Genomic DNA, 22,036 nt, shown 5'->3' on the forward strand with positions numbered 1-22,036 from the left:
GTATTTTGTTTGATCTTTCATCATATAGGCTAATCACTTTCATGGTCTGGGAGCCTGAGGCACTACATACAATACTGTCCAAAGTGGGTAGGGAAGACCTGGTATGGTTAGAGCATGAACAGGTGCAAGACGGATGTGTTGCAAAGTCTGGTTAATCAAATAACTATCTGCATATATGATAGTTAGCATACTTACTGCTATTCAAATAGTAATATTAAGATATTTTTATAGACCAAGTCAAAAAATGGATGGACTGATTGGAAGTATCCTGCCTCAGCACTAGCACTGACTTTGTCTGCCCTCTGGTCAAATATACTTTTTTTTTTTTTTTTTCCTGTGTGTGTATCTCTCTGAATTCACAACCTTGTTCGTTTTTTGCCAGTGTGTGTGCTTAGCTCTCTCTCCCTACTTACAGGTTTTAGAGTAGCAGCCGTGTTAGTCTGTATCCGCAAAAAGAAGAGGAGTACTTGTGGCACCTTAGAGACTAACAAATTTATTAGAGCATAAGCTTTCGTGGACTACAGCCCACTTCTTCTGTAGTCCACGAAAGCTTATGCTCTAATAAATTTGTTAGTCTCTAAGGTGCCACAAGTACTCCTCTTCTTCTTTTTCCCTACTTACAGTTAAGGTTAGGACAGAAATGTCTTCTCTTTGTCTGTAAAGCACTATTCTGTATAAATAACTGAATCAAACAGCCGGAATCGTTAGTTGTCTTTATACTTAGTACAATGCAAAACCAACTAAATTTAAATATATTGAACAAGATAGTGTGCCTGTCTATGCATGTGGACCTCAGTTGCGCAGGGGAAATGAGTGTTTAAGGGGGGGAAAAAGCCATCAACCCAAACCCCCTGATTTATAGAAGCAAATGCTAGCCTATCTGCCCCAGCGAGGAACACTTAAGCTTTTCAGAGCAATGCCCCACAAGATGTCACTACAGCCTAATACAGCAAATGACTGACAGCACGGACATGGCTATGAGGCCTGCTTAAGTGACAGCATTTACAAATGGATGATGGTCACCCTGTGCACTCAGTGATGGCACAGCACTGCCTCGTGCTGTACAGTTCTTGTGGGGGACCGGCCCCCTGCTGTGACCTTGCAGGCCCAGACATGAAGACTCCCTGGCCAAGTAGGGGCAGGTCCAGTGCGTCTCTTTGTGCCACCATTGGCCACCATGTGGTCCTGATGCGAGCACACCTTGGCCATTACGGTCTCAGTTTAAGGGGAGGAGCCCCTCCCACTCCGGAAAAGGAGCCTGGGCGGGGCAGGGATCAGTCACACCCCCTGCGCTTTGTTACCTAGGCAACTAAAGGAACCTGCTGGGCACCAGTATGGGCCTCCGTGATTGGCTCCAGCAGCGAGGGTTGGAGGCGGGAGCTCGTTGGCTGACGAGGCTGCTGATTGGCTGCGGCGGAGCGCCTTCCTGTCAGCTGTGATTGGTGTGTGGAAGGTGGGGGGGCTAGGCTGAGCTGGAGGCGCGAAGGCTCGAAGAAACTCAAGGGCCGCTGGAGTTGCCCCCTGAGGTAACCGGCCCGGGCAGTGGGATAGGCTCCTGCCACCCTGTGGACACGGGCCGGGGGGCGGGTCCAGCTGCCGCGGGGGGGCATTCAAAATGGAGGCGGGGCGGGCGTTCGCTGTGGGAGACCGACTTCCTTTCACTCTCGGGGGGGGGGGGGAGCTACGGGAATTTCCCCTTGCCCCGGCCCGGGGAGAGCTCACGGCGATGGGCCGCTGGTGCGGGTTGGGGGAAGCATGTAGCGCCCCAGCAATATCTCCCCCCCGGGGCGGGGGGGTCGTACGGGAGAGACCCCTGGGTCTATCTCCCCTCTGGCCAGGGAACTGGGGGAGGCCCCTGCACACTTCCTTTTGCAGGGTGGAGGGAGGACCGTGGGGGGGAATCTCTGCAATCTCTCTCCACCCTCCCCGCCATTTGCCATGTTTTTTTTTGGGGGGGGGGGGGGGGAGTGTGTGAAGTGAAGAAGAAAATAAAAAAGCAAAGAAACGTGTTAATCCTCTTGCCCCCCCCCCCCCCCAAAAAAGCTGCGCCAGGCTCAGTTCGGATGGCCCGGACACAAACTTTTCACTAGGGCGTAAATATCGATACAAAACTTTTTACTGTTTGTCAATAGCAAAAACAAAAATATCAACAGAGACCGGGGCTGAATAAGCCGGGGACCAGCGTCCTGCTAGGTTCGTTTCCCTTTCTACATCCCGCTCCCTGCAGTCTTCGGCTGTGTGTTTGTCTAGTTAGAGCTGAAGCGCTTCAGCTAGGGACCTTGTTTCCTTGCATAAAGCAAGTTTAGCAAACTTTAGGCACAATAAAAATAATTGGTTTTGCTTAAGAGGGACGGTGGGACTTTCTGAGTATATTTGAGGAAAAGCTTTCTAAACTTGGGACGGGACTGTCCCTTTTGGGGGGGCAAGGTTAGGTTGTAATTTGAGGGTAACAGTCCTCCCTTTTTTTTTTAAGTTAGATTCCTTCCTCTGAGATTGTTTATGATGATGCGGCATCATAACAATTGTCATGGTGGTCCACTGAGACCTTTCAGTTAGGGAATTAATCAGTGAAAGGGATGTTGCTAAATTTGGTCCCAAATATTAACTTTGTAAAAAGAAGCTTTTTGTATAACCTAACACCAGTGGGAATTGTTTCCTCAACCTTAAAAAAAATATAGTGAACAGTTATTTTTAAACAAGCTACCCTATATTTCCCCTTAATGTTTGAAATCCAAACATTGCATCTTTTGAACATGAAAGTGAAACTGACTATATACAATTTTCAACTTATTTTTCATTGTCCAAAGTGAGCGATGTGCAAGAAGTTATCACTGTAAATAGTGACAAGTAAATTATATTTTCTCTTTTAATAATTACATTATTAGTAACATAAATAAGAAATGTTTATTTAAAACATTTTATTTTTAAATGTATAGTGTCCCTTGTAATGTTTATAAATTGCTATAAAGATAGAAAATCTTATCTGGAAACCATTCTTCTCAGCCATATTACCACAGGATGCACTGTCTTGGGGTTCAAGCTAACTAGGGTGGGTTTGTAAAACTGAGGAACTGATTGTTTGTGACTATTAAAGATCCCAAAGTGCTATTCACAGGACTTGGGGTGCTAATCTAATATCCTGGCCAAAGTCCAGTTTGAGTGATTATATTCCAAAAGATAATACATATAGTATGTTAGTAATTATTATTCTATCACTTAAGTTACAGAAAAATCATCAGATGGTAATAACTTGCTGTCATTACTAAGATGGGCTAAATTTGAACTGGTGACCTATAGGTGTAAAGCACTATATTCTTACCATAGCCAATATCCTGAACCACCTAATCCCCAAATCACCTTAACAGTTTATACTCAGTTTTATCTGGTGCCTTATGTTATTTGCAGATTTCTGATAACTGCTGAGGTAGAACTGATTTGTCAAAATTTTTCATTTGTATTGCAGACATAAACTTGAAATAAATAAGGGAAAAGAACCCTGACAATGTCTTCGGTAGTGTCAGAATATACCATTGGTGGGGTGAAGATTATCTTTCCTTGCAAGGCTTACCCTTCACAGCTTGCTATGATGAATGCAGTAAGTAGACTTGTCATTAAAATCTATTGATTTAATAGTTTATGTAGTGTTATAATTTTGAACCTGTAGTAAATTAAAAGTTTAAAAGGGAATTTAGATATGAATTCAGAACCTTCAATACCTCCAGTGTTTCCATTACAATACAAGCAACAACATGCCGTATTTACATATATGTGGGGGAGAGCTCAGTTATATTTTTGGAGTATTAGGATGAATACATACTCCTAAACTTTTATACTAAATATCTTGTTAAATAGGTGTGCCCATAATGTATGCCTATTTAACTAGAGATTATGTATTAAGAGTTATTTGATATTGCAAATGCAGAAAGGGAAGGCTTCAGCAAAATGCCTGCCATCTTTTGATCAAAAGATACCGTACCAACCCAGTAAGTTTTCATTTTATTGAGGGAGTAGATGTTTTATCTTCCACATGTTATTAAATATAAAACTTCAATTACGACAAGGAAGTATTTAATGGCCTGCCATCATTCTTTGCTCCTGTGACATTAAGGATAAACAGATTTTGACTTGGGCCTGATCTACACAAAAAATTTAGGTTGACCCAGCTACATCGCTCAGCGGTGTGAAAGATCTACATCCCTGAGCGACGTAGTTAAGATGACCTAACCTCGGTGTAGATAGTGTAGGTTGAAGAATTCTTCATTTACGTAGCTACCGCCTCTCAGGGAGGTGGATCACTTACTCCAGTGGGAGAATCCCACCCATTGGCACAGGTCGTGTCTACAGTGGAGCACTACAGCGGTGCAGCTGCAGCATTTCAAATGTAGACAAGCCCTTGATCAGGTGTTGCTGCTATATGGGGAGGAAGTCAACAGTCCCATCTGAGTCACTACTGAACCTATGTTCCAGTATAGTGAGAGATGTTGCAAATGTCTGTAGCTGAGAGAAAACCAAGACCTAATGACCACTTGTGGTCTTGTGAGTTTTTTTTCAAAAGTATGAACTTCTGAGCACCTCGTCAAATTCCATTTAGGAAATTACTTTCAGCTTGCCTTTTAAAAAAAAAAAAAGCCTGTGGTTTCAGCTAGAGATGTTCTTCACCTTCTTTCTTAGTTACTGTCTTGTTGCTGACACAGAAGACTTACTGCACTTTGCTAATGGGAGTGTGATATATATGGACTCCTCCTCCTCCCAGAGACATGAAAATTTACTTGTTAATTCTTCTGAGCTGTTAACTTTTTATTTTTTTCCTTACAGATTGTTAAGGGGTTAAATTCCAGGCAACATTGTTTGTTGGAGAGCCCCACAGGAAGTGGTAAAAGTTTGGCGTTACTTTGTTCTGTATTGTCATGGCAGCAGTCTCTGCATGGTAAGTTATCTCAAAATGCCCATATGCCCAGTTTCAGTTAGCAAGGATTGTCTGCATTAATAGATACATTAGTTCTGTGGACAACCTCAAAAATCTAGTTTTAGGAATGGACCCAAATCTTGTCAGTCCTTATGCCAATGGTTGATGCCAGCTTTATGGAGAATCAAGATAGTAGACCTAATCAGCGTTATTTTCATATTAAAATGGATATGGCTTTGAATGTTATATTAAGGTGGTAATATGAATATCAGCATATTTAAAGAAAATGTTATTGCTTATCTGAAATTATATGACATTTTGAACTGGAAAATGTGTTTTTCCAGCTCTGTAAATTATTGTAATTGTTTTGACTATTATTCTTTATTGAGTTTTCATAGTATGCTTAGTCTGTACAATACATAGAGGACGACGAAGTCCCTAGCCAAAAGGCTTATAATCTAAGTAAATTACACAATACAGACTGCACCCATAATTTACTAATGGACCAGATCAAAGTGCAAGCCCAAATTAGTATATAGCAATATTAACAAGTCTTCCTCTGTTTTACTGTTTGAAAGAGTTTGTGCTGCCTTCATTGGGGAAAACTGAGTTTACATGTGTTTTCTTTATGCAGTGGAGATAATGTCCTTATTTCTGGCTAAGACTCAAAACCTGCTAAATTAGATAATTTTTCAGTTTTTCTTATACTAGCGTACAACCTTATATACTATGGTTTAGTATGTCTGGTATACCCATTCAGAGGAACTGCGATGGATCTTAACTATATATGTGTGTCTTTTTCCTTCCTGTATAATGCTTACTCTATTGATTAAGATTGTGGTTAGTATTAACTCAAAGGGCCTATTATACTTTTTTTATAGCTGAATGGGTAGGGTTTCTGTAAATGACTTCCATATATCTGTTTTGTAAAGGTGTGCAACTGTTGTGGACCCAGTGACTACAAGTTATAGTGCTGACAAAATCTACTGTTATCTAATTATTCCTACAGTATGGAGAGAGCCTACTTCTGCAATATGGCTCTGTAGTTATGCTTTTATAACCGAAGATGAATGACCTTCTCCTGTCCTATTTGTAGAGAAGTCACTGGATGAGTTCTCATGTGAAAAGGAATGCAAAAAACCAGAGACTTCATTGCCATGTCACTGTAGATGCCATTCCCAGACTGTGACTACTGACACTACTGCAGATGTGAACCAAGGTGCTTCTTGTTCTTTCACTAATTGTAAAGCAGCAACTTCCATAAAAAGTGAAACACCATCAACAGACAAAGGTAACTTTCTATTTTTTTTGGGGGGTGGACATCTCATATGGCTGTTCTCATTTCTCCTATGATTGCCAATGCCACACGAGTCAACAACTTATCAAGAGTGCTACTTTCATCATGCTTTCACCCACCACCTTTTTTCTGGGTCATTAATGGCTCCTGGCTTTAAAGTTCCCCCTTCCTTCCAAGTGTCCAAATCAAAAATATGTCATAGGATAGCCCTACAGATGAGCGTGTTTATGGTCTCTTATGGTCAGTAGTGGTTGCAAGTGTTCTCCTGCATTGCTTCTTACTAGTTTGAAGTTCAGGAGCCTATAGTCAGCTCCCCATGAGGTCTCTAGCACTGCACTATAATCCAGTCTACCAAAAGAAACCTTGACTCAGAAACGAGTACCTTACAGTTTTTACTAACTGTTAAATATTAACTTCTGGAATTTGGAATGCTGGGGAAGTAGATAATTGGGAGTTTGCATACTGGGAACACCCTCATTTGAAGCCTCCTCTTCTTTTCCCTATGTGATTCACAGGATTTCAGTGAAGGAGTACTATTGTGCTTTTGCAATGAAGTATTTTACCCATGGCTTTTGCTATTGAGTGTAATCCACTATGTCCATGTGATCTTGCCAGTTTTTCTCAGCAGCAAGTACCAGGGTCATTGTATAAATAGATGGCACATTTTTTTTCTTTTGGTCCTAGCCTTTGGTGTAAAAGTCAGCTTTAAACTGCACTTCTCCCTGAAAGTGTTTTGCCCATTGTTGTGAAAGGATACACCTAAGATAGCTTTAGCTGAAAGGGGGTGACAGGAATGTCTCATTATTTTCTCATTTTGTTTTCTTTATGCATTTGACAGCACTCTTACATGGTCAGTTGGCAGCGCTTTTCCTGTGTAGGCATTTTTCCTGTTATTACTGTGGGACTTTCACTTAGCAACAGGGAGTAGAAGAGCATTGAGAAAATATGAAGATGTGATTTGTAAAACAATGAAAAATTGGCAGGGGACTAGGATAGGTGTAGTACCTGAACATATCTATATATATATTTTTTTTTAAAGAAAAGGTGACTAGATTTCAAGTTGGCGGTATCCCTTTTAATAATAATAATAAACAAACCTGACTGACACAGATGAGAGATTTATTGGAATGAGGTTGCCATCCCTGGCTTCTCATATAATTTCTGTGCTAAGTACAATATTGACTAACAAAATCTTGGATTAAATCTCAGTAAAAACTTCTGAATTGTAACAACAGTAGGACAATTGTACAGACTGCCTAAGCAGGTTGTGGAAACTCCTTCTCTGGAGGTTTTCAAAAGGAGGCTGGAGCCATCTGTCTTGGATTGTTTGGACACAACAAATCCTGCATCTCGGCAGAGGGTTAGACTAGATGACCCTTGTGCTGACTTCTACTGCAGTCTAATCTTTCTTTATGCCTAATTCTACAATGAAGTCATATTCCTCTGTTACTGATGGCAATCTGTGGCCATTTCAATGATTTTGCTGTTGCAGTTCTGCATTATGATTTTAGTCATAGGTGCCAACTCCGTGGGTGCTCCGGGGCTGGAACACCCATGAAAAAAAAATAGTGGGTGCTCAGCACCCTCTAGCCATCCGCTGATCAGCTGTTTGGCGGCAGGCGGGAGGCACTGGGGGGAAGGAGGCAGAGTAGGGATGGAAAGGGGCAGGAAGAGGTGGCAAGAGGGTGGGGCCTTGGAGGAAATGGCGGAGTGGGGGTGGAGCACCCATCTGGAAAGAAGAAAGTCGGTGCCTGTGATTTTTAGTGTAAGGATGTGAGCTATGAACAGGATATAATCATTGCTGTTAGAAAGTAAAAATCTCTTGTGTTTAGCCACAATAGCAGGGACAATGATAAAAGATCAGTGGAAAGCTAAGAGACATGTTTACATATAAGAAACTTTAAAGCTTTATCTGCTGTGACAGACCCTCTAAAAATATTGTAAGGATTAAATAGCTGGTTTTTCCTTACCAGTATAGCCAAAATCAATTTTAGAAGGGAAACTAATAGCTAGTGCAATGCTTGTTACGTTTCTTCTGTTAGGAGGCCTCCCTTAGACCAACCATTTTTTCCATGTTGCATAGTAGTAAAATCCTAAAGTAATGGTTCTTCCTATATAAATTTGTCTGCATTGCAGTGAGGGAAGATGGGGTCCAGAAAGGACTACCAATATTATAGTCCACCTTGAGTCTAAACTATTTTTTCTGAATAAGTTTCATGACTGGAAATATTATTTACATTTATTTAATACACTTGTAGTAATGAATACTCCTGTTACAGAACATAATGCAAAAGTCACACTGTCTTCAAAATTATCTGCAAAGAAATGGGCATCTTTACATAGAGATGAAAATGACGACTTTCAAGTGGACAGGAAAAGGATACGTTTATTAGAAACTGAGCAGCAGGTGAGCAAAGTTTATTGGCAGTAAAATAATCCAGGCATAGCCGAACAAAGTTGTCAAATATCAATCAACATTTTAGTGCTAGAAGTAGAGATTAGTTGGTCATGTCACAGCCATAAATTAGATTATTACTTTTTTTCTTCATTTTTACTAATACTTGTTACAAAGGAATCCATTGTTGTATTTGATTTTCACAATAACTTGTTATGCAGATAAATTACTTGATGTATGCTAGTAAATGGAGAATTTAAACACTCTGTCTCTATGAAGCCTACTCACCAATAGTTGTTCTTAAACGTTAAGACAAAGAAAAGAATTCTTAGGCATGAAAATGCCCTTCCACATATGTGCTAAAAATCTAATGCCTATTGATATCCTGCCAAATTCTTATCACTAGCTTTTTACATGGGATGAAATTTCTCTAAAGTTTGTGTTACATTGTCAATATTGGTATTACAAGTTCCTTAATTGTTTTTTATATTACTGAGATGCACTCTAGTCATCATTGTATTGTGTTTTAATTTTGTATCAGAGAACTACTTTTAACTTTTTTGAAGAGTAATTACCATGGGTTGGATTTTTTCCTTGCCATTCATATTATGGATATTTCTATTGTATGTCTGTACAATAATTATACTAGTTTTATCAAAACCTATAACAATGGGAAATAATCACTGATGCATCCGAAGAAGTGAGGTTTTTACCCACGAAAGCTTATGCCCAAATAAATCTGTTAGTCTTTAAGGTGCCACCAGACTCCTTGTTGTTATGATTAACAAGTACATCAACATAAACATCCATTTTCATCTTTGAAACTAGATGTAAATTTTGCTTACCAAAGTCCTTGTGTGACTGAGGAGTCTGTAGGGGTGGTGCTGGTGGTGGTATAGTGTTATTTCATTAACTGTTTTGTCCAAAGAAGGCTCAATAAAATATCACTCCAAAATTATAGAAATTGATCATATTAATTTATTGCTTTTATTTAGCAAAACAAAATGATTTTTTTTAAAAAGCATTATTAAGCTGTATATTTGTCTTGATAACCAAGATGTACAAATGTTATAGTAACTTTTCTTAAATTATTAATTTTTGGTTAGCTTATGCTAGATGTGGTTAAACTGATGGGTATTAACAATGCACTGAGTTTCTGAAACAGGCACAGAATGAAGAAAAAATAAAAATTGTAACAGTAACGTTTGACCACTAGTTTAGCTCTGATTTAATGCCACACCTTTGTCTGTTGTTGTACATTTGAGTGTTGCATGTTTTCCTAACAGGTAAGAAAACGTCATTGTTTTGCAAAGGGAGTCCAGTTTGTTGATGCTTTGGAAGTTTATCAACAGCGAAGAAATGGGGAACTGACTGTTCACTCAGAAAAAATTGCTGCTTTCTCTCCAAAAACAGTAAGTAGCACGGGTCTTGTAGGCCACTTATTAGTTCCAGTAACAAAGACAAATTTTGTTGCTATAAAGAAATTGTGCATGAAAGGCCAGTTTACAAGATGATTTTCAGAAAGCATCCTGCTGCATCAGGATCTAGAATCTTTAAGTTATTTTGCTGGTTCATCCCATGATGCAGTCTAGAAAGGACTGGAGGGAAAGTCTTCTGGTAAACGCTTGCATCTCTGGAATGCTCTTTCCTCTCACTGTTAGTCCGAGTACTTCTGTGGAATCCTTTTGGGCAAGGCTGAAGGCTTTTTTGTCTCCCTTTTTGTTTGTGTGCTGGAGGTAGGATGTTGCTGTCTTGTCTTGCTTTTATTTGAAGAAGTAGCCCACTTAAAAAAATAAAAAATTGCTATATTGGGTCAGACTAATGGGCCGTCTTGCCCAGTATCCTGTCTTCCAACAGTGGCTGGTGCCAGATGCTTCAGAGGGAGTGAACAAAACAGCGCAATTTATTGAGTGATCCATCCCCTGTTGTCTGGTCCCAGCTTCTAGCAATCAAAGCTTTAGGGACACCCAGAGAATGGGGTTGTGCCCCTGACCACCTTGGCTAATAGCCATTGATGGACCTATGTTCCATTAACATATCCAATTCTTTTTTGAACCCTGTTATACTTTTGACCTTAACAATATCCCCTGACAACAAGTTCCATAGGTTGACTGTGCATTGTGTCGAGAAGTACTTCCTTATGTTTGTTTTAAACCTGCTGCTTATTAATTTCATTGGATGGCCCCTGGTTCATGTGTTGAGTGAAGGTGTAAATTACGCTTCCTTATTCACTTTCCATACCATTCACGGCTTTATAGACCTCTATCACATACCCCCTCAGTCATCTCTTTTCCAGGATGGACAATCCCAGTCTCTCTGTAATCTCTCCTCATATGGAAGTTGTTCCATATCCCTAATAATTTTTGTTGCTCTTTTCCGTACCTTTTCCAATTCTCTCTTATTGCATTATGAAATTTTCTGTCCTATTAACTATCCCTTTCCTAAAGGTTCCTAACATTCAGTTAGCTTTTTTGATTGTTGCTGCACATTGAACAGATGTTTTCAAAGAAATATCAATGATGTCTCCAATCTCTTTTTTTTGAGTCGTAACAGCAAATTTAGATCACATAATTTTGTTTGTACAGTTGAGATTGTTTTCCGAAGTCCATTGCTTTGCATTTATCAACACTGAATTTCATCTCCCATTTTGTTGCCCTGCCACCCAGTTTTGAGAGATCCCTTTGTAACTCTTCACAGTCTGCTTTGGACTATCTTGAGTAATTTTGTATCATCTGCAAACTTTGAAAACATGCTGGTTATCCCTTTTTACGGATCATTTATGAATATGTTGAACAGCACTGTCCCTGGGGCACTTTGAAAACTGGCTGTTTATTCCTACCCTTTGTTTCCAATCTCTTAACCAATTACTGATCCATGAGAGAACCTTCACTCTTATTCACTCCTTGCTTTGCTAAAGAGCCTTTGGTGAGGGACCTTGTCAAAAGCTTTCTGAAAGTTCAATTACACTGTATCACCCTTGTCCGTGTTTGCTGACAACCTGAAAGAATTCTGATGGATTGGTGCGGCATGATTTCCCTTTACAAAGCTGTGTGGACTCTTCCCCCAGCAAATCATGTTCATCTGTTTGTCTGATAATTGTTCTGTGTCTGATAAAACTTGTTTTGTAAAGAGGCACAGGTGCCTAAAAAGTTAAAACTGATTACTGTTTTCTAACATTGTTACAAATTGTCACTTTTCCTAGCAGAACTTCCAAGAAAATGCAAGTTTCTTAAAGGAAACAGACTCAGAAATATGCAGTGGTATTTGCAGAGTTCCCCACTGGAAATTTGTTGCAATTTTTGGTGTTTGAGTTTTCTTCATTTTTTATTAGGAGGGAGGTGGTGGAGGGCGGGGAAGTAATAACAACATTGTTCAAGCTAAACCAAAATAAAAAGAATGAGACATTCCTAAAGTCAGTCCTACAGCGCTGATGCAGGAAAGTTGGATCACCTCAATGATATGTGAGGCTACTTAATGGCATTCGCATGAATTCTTATTGAAGGGCTATGCCAGAGTGGTCGCTACCAGTGCTAAAAAGTCGGATGAGAGTGAAGAGCTGCATGGGTTTGGCAGACAAACACGAGAGGAGAGGAGAATCTTTCCCTTGTTCAAAACTCCCATGGATACTCTCTCCTTCCCATTTGTCTTTTGGACTTTTAAGTAATTCCCAGGTAATATGCATCTCTAGGTAATCCAGCACTAGAATAAAATAGTCATTTGCATTTCATAGTGTATTAAAATCCTGATAGAAGAATCAGTCAGTCTTTGGAAACACCCCTGAGCTGATGACCAGCTGGAGCCTCTTTTCTCTGTCTGATACACTCTCAGACCCTTTGTATACATCTTTATGAACAATGACTTAAACATTATTTTTTATTTTAACTGTACACTTCTGGGTCCAGTTTGCACCTGCCTTTTTGAACTACAAAACAAACCAAAAGTTGTAATACTAATGTAAAATACTGGTAGTTAATTATTTTCTTTTTTACAAAAGAGAACCAGTACTCTTGTTCATTTTAACGGGCAGTACATTTTATTATTGTTTTGGAAAGCTTCAGAGGTTTTCAAGTGGCATTTTTAAATGCCTCATGCTACTGAAATCAGTTGGCATTGTGAAATCTGAAGGCCAGCAGAGTGTGCTGTTGGTTTTCAAATAAAAGCTTTTCTTGCTTTATTGACCTTCACATTGAAGCGGACAGTGTTGTGGATTTGCTTAAAAAATTGAAAGATGGTTTAGAGGTTCTAGAATTTTTTATAAGTAGTGACAGTAACTAAGAATTCGTAGTGTTTGAGGAGCATTTTGCAACTCATTTTTAAGATAATTTACTACTTACATTAAAATAATTAAAAAAAACCCACACTGAATAAGAGAATTATCTATTATTTTCCTTTGCATCAGAAGGAAATCTATATTACTTTTGGGTTAACATTTGAGCAGTGCATTATAATATGCCATCTATAGGCCTCATCTTGCAAATACTTACAGAAATAATGCTTAGTATCTGAATAATCTTGTTGATGTCTGGAAGGCTACTCAAGCAATAATAATGAAGCCCAGAAACTTTGGGCCCATGTTTGTGGCTATGCTTTCCAGATTTGGTAACAATTTGCGTAGTCTCACTCTTGGGCGTTGATGAAGTCTGATACATTTATGCCTCTGGTCTTCTGTGGTGGTGAAAAAGCTAGTATTGGATACAAATTTGGCACCTCCTAAAGTCAGGAAAAGTAAGATCATCTAAAACAAGACAGAGGATGTGTTTGGGATTAACAGTGAAGGGGGAAAATTCATGGGTGCAAAGTTTGAAGACCTATTTGGACACATCTTATGTAATATAAAAAAGAAACCATTAAATGTATTCTGGCATGGTAAATATGAAAAACTTTCTCTCATTGTACTTTTCTGGGAATGTCATTGGCACTGGAAGCAAATACTGCAATTTTTGTGTTCTATTCCTGAAAGAACAAAGCTGAACCCTATGAAGTTGGTCTCAGTAAGTCTTTTGAAATTCTTAAGTTTGCAAGACACAGGTGTCTCAGATTTTAAAGTCTCTGTTTAACTTCCTCCTAAATAATTTTTGGTTTTAAAATAATTTAAAATCCAGTTCACAATTGCCACCTTGGAGTTTGATTATTTTAGTTCAGGACTCTGGAAGGCAGGAAAAAATGATGAACTAAGTTAGATAATGAATGGGTGCACAATAGCAGCATTATTAACGAATTAATTATTTAAATGTCAAGCTCTAAAAAGTAAAATTAATATGGAAAATGAGACATCCATATCAGGTGATGGGGTTTTTGGAGGACACAAAAGGGTGAAATGCTGTATAGTGGAAGGATTCCAAAAATTTGAGAATTATGTAATTGTGTTGTAGCACATCATATTTCTGGATAAATGTATCAACTTTTCCTCCACATTTCTTATGGTTCTTCTAGAAATCAAAAGCGAAAAAAACAAATTCTGAAGCTGCTTAGAAGTCTGTATTTGGGCTCAAAGTTTGAGGCTATATATATATTTTGAAATCTAAGGTGCAGCTCTGAACTACTAAAGAAATAGAGTCCATTATGGTTGTTTAAAACAGATGAGATTTGAGTTTGCCACTAGATCTGACTAGACTTCCAGTATATTTTTATCTTTCAATTTAACAGATACCTAATTTCCTTGTTGCTTTTGTGGGAAGGGCTGTAGTTGGGAATATTTGCTGGATCGAGGATATGTGGAACAATTTCTCTTCCTCATTAATATGATTGTGCTAAAAATAATGGTATAAGTAGTTATCAGCTGTGAATGAGAAGTTGCAATCTATTTTTAGAGAGAGATTTGTGTTAATGGATAGTAGTAGTGATACTATAATGAATAGGAAGAGGGTGGTCTCTTCAAAAATATTGACATAAAAACAATAGAATGTTTTATGATGGCAAGAAAAGGAAGTGTAAACTATTCCTTGATAAACATTATTATTTATTTAGAGAATAAATAATATTACACAGTGCCTTACAATAGGCAGAATGTACCACAGAAATGATGATACCTCTGCTCCAAGAGCTAAAAATATCAAGGCATATGCAAGTAAAGTACATAGCAAACAAATTGACAAATGGTCATTATAGCATCATCTGAAATGGCTGCAGATGTTGATAAACTGCATCAAATATTATAATAAAAGCACATGGAAACTGAGAACATTTCTTCCCTAACTATCAGTGTATACAGATCAACATTGCTTGGGAAGATGCTGATGATTGTTCCACCAAGTAGCAACACACATACTTACCCTTTTATTTCCTTACATTCAGGCAATGAGGCATACCATTCAACCCCCCCGGGCCACTGTAAAGCAAAAAACACAGTTGAGAGCCTCTAATCATGTAAGAGTGAGATTATCAAGCAATAAACCCCTTTTGCCATTAGGATCTTTCAAGTTTTACATGTGGATAAATTAATGTGAAGTCTGCAGAAATTTAATTAACTCCTTTTTTGAACAGCCAGTTAAGATGCTCCTTGAATCACAGATATTTTGCAGTACAGAATTCTGTGAAAACTGCTTAGTGTAATTGATTGGGTGGTTAATGAAATGGTGAAAATGTTTCAAAACAGGCTAGGAAAGGTGCGTGTGTGTTTTTGTTTTTTAATTGAAAGATGACTTGCCTAATGAGAATCTGAATCTCAAATCTGGTTGGCCAACAAGACCATGTGGCTTATTTTGATTACATAAAATATATTTTTAATTAACCTGTATTTGGCAGGCTGTTAATCACACACAATTCAGAATCCTGGGTATTTTAGTAGATTAGAATATCTGACCTGTGGTTGAAAAATGGTTATCTATGTGTATTCTTGTTACAGACAGTCCTCCAGGTAACTGACTGAGCAGAGCCAGAAGAATTTAGAAATGTAGTAGAGTAAACAGACAGAATAGTGAGATCACCCTCTCTCCCCCCTGCCACTTGGCATTTACAAGGGAGGCCAGATTTCCGGTCAGCCTCAGCTCAGGCATAGTGGTCAGTCAGCATATCTAGGATTTTTAAGTACAGGTAACCAATATGTTTGGTGGACAGTAAGTAAAGGTATCTCTACACTGCAGTTAAACACCCATGGCTGGCCCAGATCAGATAACTCAGGCTCGCTGTGCTAAGGGGCTGTTTAATTGCGGTGTAGAGGTTCAGGTCCGGGCCTGCAGCTTGAGCCCAAATGTCTACACTGCAATTAAACAGTCCTTTAGCCCGAGCCCCACGAACCTGAGTTAGCAGACACAGGCCAGCTGTGGGTTTTTATTTGCAGTGTAAACATACCCTAAATGTCACTTGGCTGTCTCAGGCTTTTCATTATATTAGGCTATACAAGACAACATTTTCCTGGCATTGTTTCATAAATGAAAAATACCACGGTAACTTTTAAAGCTCTTTGAGTCTAATATTTTTCCTTTCTTTTCTCATTCTGAGAATAGCGGGGTGGGGAGATGAGGCAGTCCTCTGAGCATTGAGGATCCCTATTTATTTCCCCTCTGTTTTATACTCAATGACTGCAGGGCTGGCCTTAAGCACAAACAACTGTTGTTGGAGTTCCATGCAAAATCTCAGGGATGTGCAGCCCAATTTCCTCCACTTCTTCCGCTTTCTGGTAACAAGGCCAGATGGAAAATCAACTCACTGAAGAGTTCCTTCTTCCATCAGAGAAACTAGAGGGGAAATTCACAGTCCTGTGTTTCTCTGTCTCTACCCCCTTGGGAGTTTGGGGGCTTACTCTTGCTGCAAATTTTTAGGCCAGCTCTACTTGACCATAATAATGATACATATTAGTGTTTTTCTGTAGCTCTGGGATAGAAAGACACTTCTTATGATGGTGGGTGAATGTTATTCCTGTTTTCAGATGAATAAACTGAGGTAAAGGGGAGAGTACACGATTTATCAAAGACTAGAAGGATGCATGTGGCAATCAGCAATAGAACTCAGTCTTCCTTATTCCTAGTCCCCTGCTTTACTAAATTGCTGTGCAGTCTCCCAAAGGCCCTACATCAGGCCACTATTATTCTAGCTATGGCTGACACTTAGAAGCCTCTCAATATCACAGTCCAACAAAGTAACTATTGAGCAATGCAAGATACTCACCGTTCTTAGGAACTGAATGCATAGTTTCAGAAAGACTTTTAGCATCTGCTAGCACAAGAATCTATCCTGCAGAAATTGGAATTGGTCTTGATTCTCCTGAAGGGGAGTGCAGAGCACTATAAATTGGCCAGTTTACCTAAATAAATAATTTCCCATCTTAATATGTGATTTTTTTCAACGTTGAAATGGTAAGAGATTCCCGGAAGTTCAATAACATGGCCTTGATCACAGTCTTTGGAAAAAAAACATTTTGGCTTTTGGAGGACGTAGTTACTCTGAAGAGTTTCCATTTGCATAGCTCTGAATGGTATGGGGGGAATCAATCTAGCAGAGGAGTTGTAAAATATATGCTTTCTCTATTATTAAAGGGAAAATTAAGGTAATTTCCTAAATATAATAGTTTCCCTTGATCCCACTGAAAAGGTCTTGAGAAAAATCACTAAAGTATCCTCCAGTTACATTCCTATTTTTGTTGAAGTACACTTCAGTCGGCAATGAATCTAAAACATGCTTTGCTGCCCAGAAATAGAGACAAAAGTGAGAGGTGCTATAATGGTCTAGATAGATTCTTCATTCTTACTGGCTTTCAACCATGTCTTGAAACTCCTCTGTAGAGCAAGCATTTCATGTACTTGCTGTTTTTTATCTACATTATGGGTTTTATTGAAATCCCATCAGTAATCATGATACATTATGCGCTTTACTTTGTATTCTGATGAGAATGTGTCCTACAAATAGAACCATGCCATGTAGCACTTTATAATACTTTTGCATATTTGTGGAATTGTGTGATCTCTCAAAGCAACATTAGAACAGTTTTTGAGCTACAGCTGAAGAGGGAGCAGAATGATTTTTTTAAAGGACATTGGTTTATTTTTAAAAGTGGAAGGGCATGAAATTATTTACCAACTATGACCTTTAATTTTTTTTTAAATCGGGGATATTTTAAGGGGGAATTTATGTTTGATAGCAACAGGCAGTTCTGGAATAGTAAGGCCTCATCTACATTTAAAAAAATTTCTGCTTTAACTTTGCCAGCATAGTTAAATAGACAAAAAAACCCCGATGTGCACACAGATCAGTATAAAAGTGCTTACGTGGGTATAGCTTATTTCATTTGACCAAAGTGGAATAAGCTATACCAGCATAGAGCTTATACTAGTAGCATCTGCATTAGGGCTTTTACTGGAGAACTGTTGGTAAAAAAACAAAACAAAACAAAAAAAAAACAACAAAGCAACACCAAAACTATTGATATAGTCATGCCTGTAAAACTTGTTAAATGTAGACCAGGCTTAAGATTTTAATTTCACTTCTGGGTGAATCTAGTACAGTTTTAGACCCTGATCCTGTAACTGTCACTGCATAGGTGCATGGGTCTCCCAGGATGGAGCTAGTTGCAGGAGCAAGACTTAAGTTTAACATAAGAATCTGTCATATTTAAATTTTTGGTGATGGGGAAGCTTTCTCTTTATTAATAAAGAAATTTAATACAACTCTAAAACATTTGTAAACTTAAGCATCTGTGCCATTAATTTAGAATCTTAAAATATGTCATGTATTACATGAAGAAATGTATAGATGAAAAGAACTGATAGTTATTATTTATTTTTGTTGTTGCACTTAAAGATCCCAACCAGGATTGAGGCTCTATTGTAATAGGAACTGTATAAACACATAGTAAGAGTGGTCGTACAATCTAAATATTCAAGCCAGTGAAGGTCTTAAAAACTAAATATACAAGAAAAAGGTGTAGGATTCAACAGACAAGCAGAATGATCAGGATGATGGTTGGCAAACATCCTGTTAGTTCCATGATTTCTTTGAAATATCCTCTTTCTCCTCTTTCGCTCCACTTACAGAACTCTTGTTGCAGCTGTCTCATCAACTAGCCATAAGGGTTTTTTTTTGGTGTGTCAAAACCTAAGGTTATTTTTAGCATTGGGTAAGTGCTAATTCTGGACTGAAAATTAATTTATATATTTGTGACGGTGTTAATACAAGAATACATACGATATACTTATTCACCACTCACTTTCTTAAACAAATTTTCAATTGTAATTTTTGGTGGGACATCTACAAAACAAGGTATGTATGTGCTGCCTTTGATAGGTATGGAGGAGCAGTTAACTAATAAACACTCTTCCCAAAGCATTGCTGATGTGGATGATATTAGTGCAAAATAAAGTTAATATAAAGAGCTATGTTAATTTCAACACCTTTTTGTCAATGCTCAAAAATAAGGGGTTTATTCATGCAAGTAGTTCTCCTTAATGTTGACTACGTGTGTGCCTTGATTGGAGGCTAAACACCAAATGTTTCCAAATGATGAAGAAGTTTTCTTACTTTTTTAATAGCTTAGTAAAAACAATGGAAAGTTTTTAAAATTATTTAATTTTATATATGTTTTAAAATTTGGATAGTGTCTTTTTAGAATAAGTGTTTTTCTGTTTCTTACAGAGTTATTTTTCTTAACCAGTGGGATAATGAAACTTTCTGTGTTTAATCTCAGTGTTTTATCCTACTTGATCATTCCTGCATGCAAGGAAATTTTTGAAGTTAATGAGCTGTAATTTTCTTGCCAAATAATCCCTCTTTGTGACCTAACAGAGAAGGAATAGATTGTCTGTAGCTTAGAATTTTTTAAGTAGGTACTTGTATTTCCATTCCAAGTGTTGTTTGAAAGCAAGATATGCTTTCTTCTGGTCTTGTTTGTTGATGCAGTGTATTGTTAAGACAGGAGAATGTTACAAGTCTGACAAGGCTTAACTGCTGTTATAATAGTTTCATTTTATAGCTGATACTTGTGGTATAAGTCCAAAATTTTCAAATTTAGATGTCTAATTCTAAGCACCTAATTAAAAGTAGCTTTTCAGAGGTGCTGAACACAAGAGCTCTTACTCACGCCTACTGGAACTGTGGGAGCTCTGTGAAATTTTTTTTTTTTTTAAAGTGCCTGAAAATAGATTTTTAGTGCCTGTAAGGTAGTCTCAAAAATGTTGGACTTAGTGTACATCTCAGAATAATTTTTGTTATATTATCTCAGTTGTTACATTCATTTTAAGACTTGATCCAGCTTGTAACATAGTCCTGCTCCTGCAAACCTTACTCACGTGCTTAATTTTATTCACATGAGCAGTCCCAGTGTGGCTAATGAGGCTACTTGCAGTGTTTGCAGGGGCTTTATAATGTACAGTGTAGTATGGTAGAATCAATATAATCTACACATTTTACTGAGAACTCTCTTCCCTTTAAAATTGCTCTTGGTTGTTTTGGTATTGTACAAACAAAACTAGATGTAATAACAGCGGATGTCCTAAATTCAACTCCTTTGTTTTTTCCTTTTAATAGTTACCATAATATTGCAGCATCATACTCCTGTCTCCAAAAAGCCCCCCAACATGGTACTGAAAACTCTGGCCCATTGATTTACTTGGGGTCAGCAGTTTTAAAACCTATTCTAATAATATCCTTGATCCTTCATTCTAATGCTTTTTATGTCAGGCGTTGAAAACAATTTGGCCCTGTCAATACAAGTGGCCAAATTGTTTTCAATTACATTTGAGGAAGAAGTGTGTGACAGCTGATTTAAGGCATGGCACAGTCTGTGGTGTAGTGCATTAGATCTTCTTATGCACTTTGTAATTGCATTGAAATTCATACATGCTTTCCTCCCCATTGTTTGAAAAAGAGAGATTCTTTTTGTATACTGAGAGAAGTATTGGTGCCTATCTGCCATTGCTTGTTGCTAAGGTAATTTTATAAATATCCCGATGATAATGTTCTTGATTTTTTTTTTAAAACAGATTGTTATGTGATATTTATATAGCAGTAGCATCCAGTAGTGGTCCCAGCCATGATCATAGCCCCACTTTTGTAGGCACAATCAAACACATATGAAGGGAGTCTCTGTCCTAAAAAGTTCAGTCTAAGGCAAATGACATACAAAGAGTATAGAGATATGGCAATCAAACATACCATTTATATACACATTTCCTTTACACAATGTTATAATTATTAATTTATCCCCATCCGTCCCTCAACTTAACTATAATTAATTAGCTAATTTCATATAAGCTTTATATTTAGAGATGGTTCTTGAGAAGGGATTTGAAGAAGGAGAGGGTGTAATGGTATTACAGATCACTCTAGGGAGGGCATTCCATGCATCAGTGGCAATTGGGAAGAGGGGCATTGGAATCTTTGTAAGAGAAGTTGATAAATAGGTGGGCGACGCTGGCATTGTTGGCAAAATTTGGGATGCCAGGCTGGGGAGTTGCAAAAAGAGACAACTGCAGAGAAGTAGGGTGGAGCAGAGTTGTGAAAGGTGTTGTTTTGATAGTTAAATAATCTCTAAGGGCAGGTCTACACTACAGGGTTAAGTCGACCTAAGTTACGCAACTCCAGCTACGTGAATAACATAGCCGGAGTCGATGTAGCTTAGGTCGACCTTTTGCGGTGTCTACACCGTGCTGGGTCAACGGGAGTGTTTCTCCCATCGATTTACCTTATGCTTCTCGTTCCAGTGGAGTACCGGAGTCGACGGGAGAGTGATCGGCAGTCGATTTAGTGGGTCTTCACTAGATCTGCTAAATCGACCCCCGGTGGATAGATCGCCAGAGCGTCAATCCAGTGTAAATGTAGACAAGCCCAGAGTATTAGGGCTTCTGTGCCTGATCCTGATTAGTGTATGCCAATAAAAATCTCCAAGGCTGAGACTTAAAGAAGTCCTAAACTAAGGCCATGTCTACACTAGTGATCTTACAGTGGCACAGTTGTACCAATGCAACTGCACCACTGGAAGGTCCCTCATGTAGCCGCTTTATGCTAACAGCAGAGAGCTCTACCATCAACATAATAAAACCACCTCAACGAGCGAGAGAAGCTCTCCTGCAGACATAGCGCTGTGCACACTGCCACTTATGCTGGCAAAATTTATGACGCTCAGGGGTGTGTTTTTTGAATTTACAGTCATAACCAGGATAAGTGAAGTGCTCCAGAGCAGCCCAGCCTATGTTATACATAATAATGAACCCTCTTAAAATGGAAAAAAGGTTGTGTTAGCTGCAGAGTGCTTGTCTGCAGTTTTGTAACATTCTTGTTAGACTTCTGTAATTTATTACAACTTTTGGTAATCTTCTTTCTCCCAGATTGTGGCTGAGGCTGTAGCTACGCTAAAGAGCTTACAGTGGCACAGTTGCACCCATGCAAGCTCTCTAGTGTAGCTGCGGAGAGAGCTCTCCTGTCGACTTAACTACCATTGCTCATTAGTATTAGATTAATTATGTTAGTGGGAGCAGCTCTCTTGCTGACATACAGGTTGAACCTCTTT

The 22,036-nt window shown here is 38.5% G+C and overlaps 1 protein-coding gene across 12 annotated transcripts in view; it reads left to right on the plus strand.

The window, feature by feature from the left end:
• The first annotated feature begins 1,307 nt into the window (after positions 1–1,307).
• The window catches only part of BRIP1 (BRCA1 interacting helicase 1), a 142,179-nt gene continuing 121,450 nt past the window's right edge, over positions 1,308–22,036 (plus strand). For 5 of the 12 annotated variants that reach the window (XM_065573184.1, XM_042857897.2, XM_065573190.1 and 2 more), the window contains exons 1-6: positions 1,402–1,526; positions 3,464–3,595; positions 4,816–4,927; positions 6,003–6,197; positions 8,462–8,610; positions 9,885–10,010. In XM_065573184.1, coding sequence (XP_065429256.1) covers positions 3,503–3,595; positions 4,816–4,927; positions 6,003–6,197; positions 8,462–8,610; positions 9,885–10,010 — 675 coding nt within the window. In that variant the 5' untranslated portion in view covers positions 1,402–1,526; positions 3,464–3,502. Of the gene's footprint in view, positions 1,527–1,617; positions 2,194–3,463; positions 3,596–4,815; positions 4,928–6,002; positions 6,198–8,461; positions 8,611–9,884; positions 10,011–22,036 lie in introns of those variants that run through there. The other 7 variants (XM_065573186.1, XM_065573188.1, XM_065573192.1 and 4 more) reach the window with 5 other exon arrangements.

This window comes from Chrysemys picta, chromosome 19, assembly GCF_011386835.1.
Source record: "Chrysemys picta bellii isolate R12L10 chromosome 19, ASM1138683v2, whole genome shotgun sequence".
In the NCBI taxonomy this organism is placed as follows: Eukaryota; Metazoa; Chordata; order Testudines; family Emydidae; genus Chrysemys; species Chrysemys picta.